The sequence below is a fragment of the Haliotis rufescens genome, unplaced genomic scaffold (genome assembly GCF_023055435.1).
Source record: "Haliotis rufescens isolate VD_foot unplaced genomic scaffold, xgHalRufe1.0.p SCAF_8, whole genome shotgun sequence".
In the NCBI taxonomy this organism is placed as follows: domain Eukaryota; kingdom Metazoa; phylum Mollusca; class Gastropoda; order Lepetellida; family Haliotidae; genus Haliotis; species Haliotis rufescens.
Window position 1 is genome coordinate 25,222,711 of NW_025964372.1, and position 4,187 is coordinate 25,226,897.

A 4,187-nucleotide genomic window follows, 5' to 3' on the forward strand; every position below is an offset into this window, starting at 1 on the left:
ATGGCGGTACGCAATAGTGTGGCAGTACAATTACAATGACAGTGGTAGTAGCAATAGAGTCAGAGATACTAATATTTGGCTCGCAGCAACAGTGGCCAAGCTTCCAAAATCAGCCTGGGCTGGTTATCCAGTGTGAAAACAATGATGTTCACAAAACCAAAGGTCTTGTCTTGATGTAATGTGAAATTCCTGTCAATATTCACGTCCTGAAAGAGCGATTTCAAAGATTGACTTTTCTCTTTCTTGTACACACAACCTGAACTATAAGATAATATATTTTGTAGTGCGCCCACTATATTTATAGAGAGCGCCATGTATTATCTTGTGTGCTCAAGATAATATCCTGAAAGGGTTTTTGCACTAAGGCGCTATGTACCTTGAACCAATTTTCAGACAAAACGTCTCAGGCCCACCTCCCCACTGAATATTTAATGGTCTGTCCCTGTAGCCAAATATGCTGTCGTAGAGACCGTTATCTGCAATGGCATTTCGCTTAATAGTTAATCTCATAAGTATATTTGTTCCTGCTATGCATATTACTTCAAGAAGAAGACCACTGTTGTGTTCCTCATTATAGATTGAGCATTGTCGACAAATCGGCCCTCAAATACCAAAAAAATAAAAACAAAAATTGCGATTGCAGGAGAATCCACTAACACAGGAGGAGGAGGAGGACTACCCACCATTGATATTCCAAATTTGATAATAGCTAACAAATTTCAAACACCTGCTCCAATAGTAACAACGAGAAAACCCGATATAACTAGCCGTACTACATCGGGCACAACAACAACAACAACAACTACGAGCTCCACTACATCGAGCACAACGACAACGTCCCCTACTACCAGTTCCACTACATCTAGCACAACCACAACATCGCCTACTACGAGCTCCACAACATCTAGCACAACCACAACCTCGCCCACTACGAGCTCCACAACATCTAGCACAACCACAACCTCGCCCACTACGAGCTCCACAACATCTAGCACAACCACAACCTCGCCCACTACGAGCTCCACAACATCAAGCACAACTACAACGTCCCCTACTACCAGTTCCACTACATCGAGCACAACCACAACATCGCCTACTACGAGCTCCACTACATCTAGCACAACCACAACCTCGCCCACTACGAGCTCCACAACATCAAGCACAACAACAACGTCCCCTACTACCAGTTCCACTACATCCAGCACAACTACAACGTCGCCTACTACCAGTTCCACTACATCGAGCACAACTACAACATCGCCCACTACGAGCTCCACTACATCGAGCACAACAACAACGTCCCCTACTACCAGCTCCACTACATCCAGCACAACTACAACATCGCCTACTACCAGCTCCACTACATCGAGCACAACCACAACATCGCCTACTACCAGCTCGACTACATCAAGCACAACAACAACGTCCCCTACTACCAGTTCCACTACATCCAGCACAACTACAACGTCCCCTACTACGAGCTCTACTACTTCGAGCACAACCACAACATCGCCTACTACGAGTTCCACTACATCGAGCACAACAACGTCCCCTACTACCAGCTCCACTACATCGAGCACAACCACAACCACAACGACACCGACTACACCGACACCACCAACAACAACGCCCGAGTCGACGACTACAACAACCACTACCACTGAGATGTTTTATTTTATGAACTGTCAAGACTTTACCATAAATTCTATAACAAAGGCAGAAGACTTTAAAAAAACAAAAAACACCGGTCCGACGACAACTACTGTCATTACTACGCAGAGCATGCATATGATATGGAGGATCCTTACTTGTATTGCTATACATCTAACTTGAACTCGAATTCTAGGTGGATAAGGTATGAGTATATGTATGCTTATTTATATGAGGAGGACCTTAAAGGTAAACAATGTAAAGACCTTTGCCCTATGTTTATTGATTTGTTGAATGATTATGGCATTGGACACTTTTTTACAATGGATACTACTATGACATGTTATTACTATGGCTCTTACTTATCTTGGCCAAATAATTACTACTACTGGCTGGAGTACAAAAATCAAATCCTTGAACTCTGACCACGCCTATTTAGAAAAAAAGGATTTGAAACATAACGGGGCCTCTGGTTTGTAACTGCTGGGGGCACAGAAAACAAAAGTGAAGTGATTCTTCGCATTCACTTAACGTATTAGTATGTCTTGATGCAGTTTATACAAAACAAAACCCGTGAAGATCCGGGGTAGAATAGGTCTTCAGAAACCCATGCTTGCCGTAAATGGCGACTATTCTTGTCGTAAGAGGCGACTAACGGGATCGGGTGGTCAGGCTCCCTGACTTGATTGATGCATGTCATCGATCCCAATTGCGTGGATTGATGTTCATGATGTCAATCACTGGATTGTCTGGTCCAGACTCGATTATTTACAGACCGCCGTCATACAGCTGGAGTATGGCTGTGTGCGGCGTAAAACAACACACCAACCAACTAGTACAAAACAAAACTCCCAGCGCCATAACCCCCAGCCCCAACCATCATCCAGGCACCCACTCAACCCCTCAACCCAACCCACGAAGAATTGTTAATGACGTGTACAGGTAATCAAATGTTACCCTCAGGTGTATTTTGTCGGGGAATGGATTTAACAATATACTAACAAAGTTGTACCACTGAAGCTATAGTGTGTATTTAAACATCGACTATATTTGCATGTAGTGAATAGGGGATCAGTTTAATTTTTCACATTGCTCTATGCTTTCTTGCCATTACCAGTATGTACAGTTATCATCCCAAACTAGATTCCACAACAGATATCGCTTGGGTGACAAATGAAATTGCATCACGATACTATGCGGACCACTGTGACGTCATCGGTTTCAATGACATCACAATAAAATGACATAACTAATCTCGTTGCTACTGAATCTTGTGAGCTGCACTATTTACGCTCAAGGCACTGGTTACTCCTGTTTACAAACTGAAAACGTTTGAAGAAATATTTTGTATGATGAGTAGACTCTCACCCTCGTGTCTTCCAAGCTAAAACATATCGAGACTTAATATGTTCTCTGCTTCAAAGTTGTGTTCCTTATTATAAAGAAGTTGACATCCATAAATTATTTTTTTGATACATGTAAATAAAACTCGGCGAGCCTCGGATATTTGTAACTTTTTAAAACTTGCCTTGAAATATTTGATCACAAAAGATGCTCAGGTGAGTGTTTCAATGTTTGACTTAATGGGAAAATTAATGCTTGAATAAATACGTTGTGCTGCTGCTTATGTGCTGGTTGTGCTGCTAGAACTACGCGTGAGTGAGTTAAAATTGTACATCGCATCGGCAATATTGCAGCCATATGGCCATGAGAACAAGGTTCTCCCTTTTCGTTTGGGGGGCTATTGTGTTCGAGAAAGAGATGGTACATATATTATTCGGATGGACAATAAATATCCTTACAGTGTTGGGTTTTATCGGTGATTTCAATACGGAATATGAATAAATTGGGATATTTGAGATTATTGACGCAGCATTACAATGTTCAGTGGGATCAAGGTATTTTTACAGTCCACATGTATACGTGTCAATGGGTACATTAACATTCCGACATATGACAGCATAAAATTATTCCTTTCCTTTGCTTATAAATATATGTGCAGTTTAATATGTAAAGTTTAAGAGAAGTTTGAATGCCTAATTTAATTGTGGAACATATTTTCTTGTAATTATCTGTTGGAGGATCATAACTGTATTGAGCCTAGTTGTTTTAACAAAATGAAATAAAGAATAATGTCGAACCTATGTGCTGCTGTCTCATGTTAATTCCCTCTTTGGTTGATGACAATTCATTTCCCAAGCAAACATATGTGATGTCTGCTTGGATGATATTGAAGGGCACGATGACTTCGTGTGTGTTGGGCTTCAAAAAGCCTGTGTACAAGATAACATGGATATTTATGATTGGAATTTCATGAAACAGTATATGATCAACAAGGCGGGGTCTCAATAGCATGAACCTTTGGGTGACCTCAATATACAGTCAATGTCAATAGAGGTCAAATTATAAAACATGGTTAAAATGTCATGAAATTAAGGATTAATTGATGAAAAGTGAAAGATTTTTAAATCAATTTTGATGAACTCAAAAGACTTATAATGCAAGGTCGTGCAAAGGTCATTCACTCATGTAATGAC

General features: G+C 40.8%; 1 protein-coding gene across 1 annotated transcript; it reads left to right on the plus strand.

The window, feature by feature from the left end:
• LOC125376993 (histidine-rich glycoprotein-like) lies at positions 1-1,664 on the plus strand. Its single transcript, XM_048389753.1, has 2 exons — positions 1-6; positions 1,119-1,664. Exons 1-2 carry the CDS (start codon positions 1-3, stop codon positions 1,662-1,664), a joined length of 552 nt encoding a protein of 183 aa, XP_048245710.1.
• Positions 1,665-4,187: the final 2,523 nt, after the last annotated feature.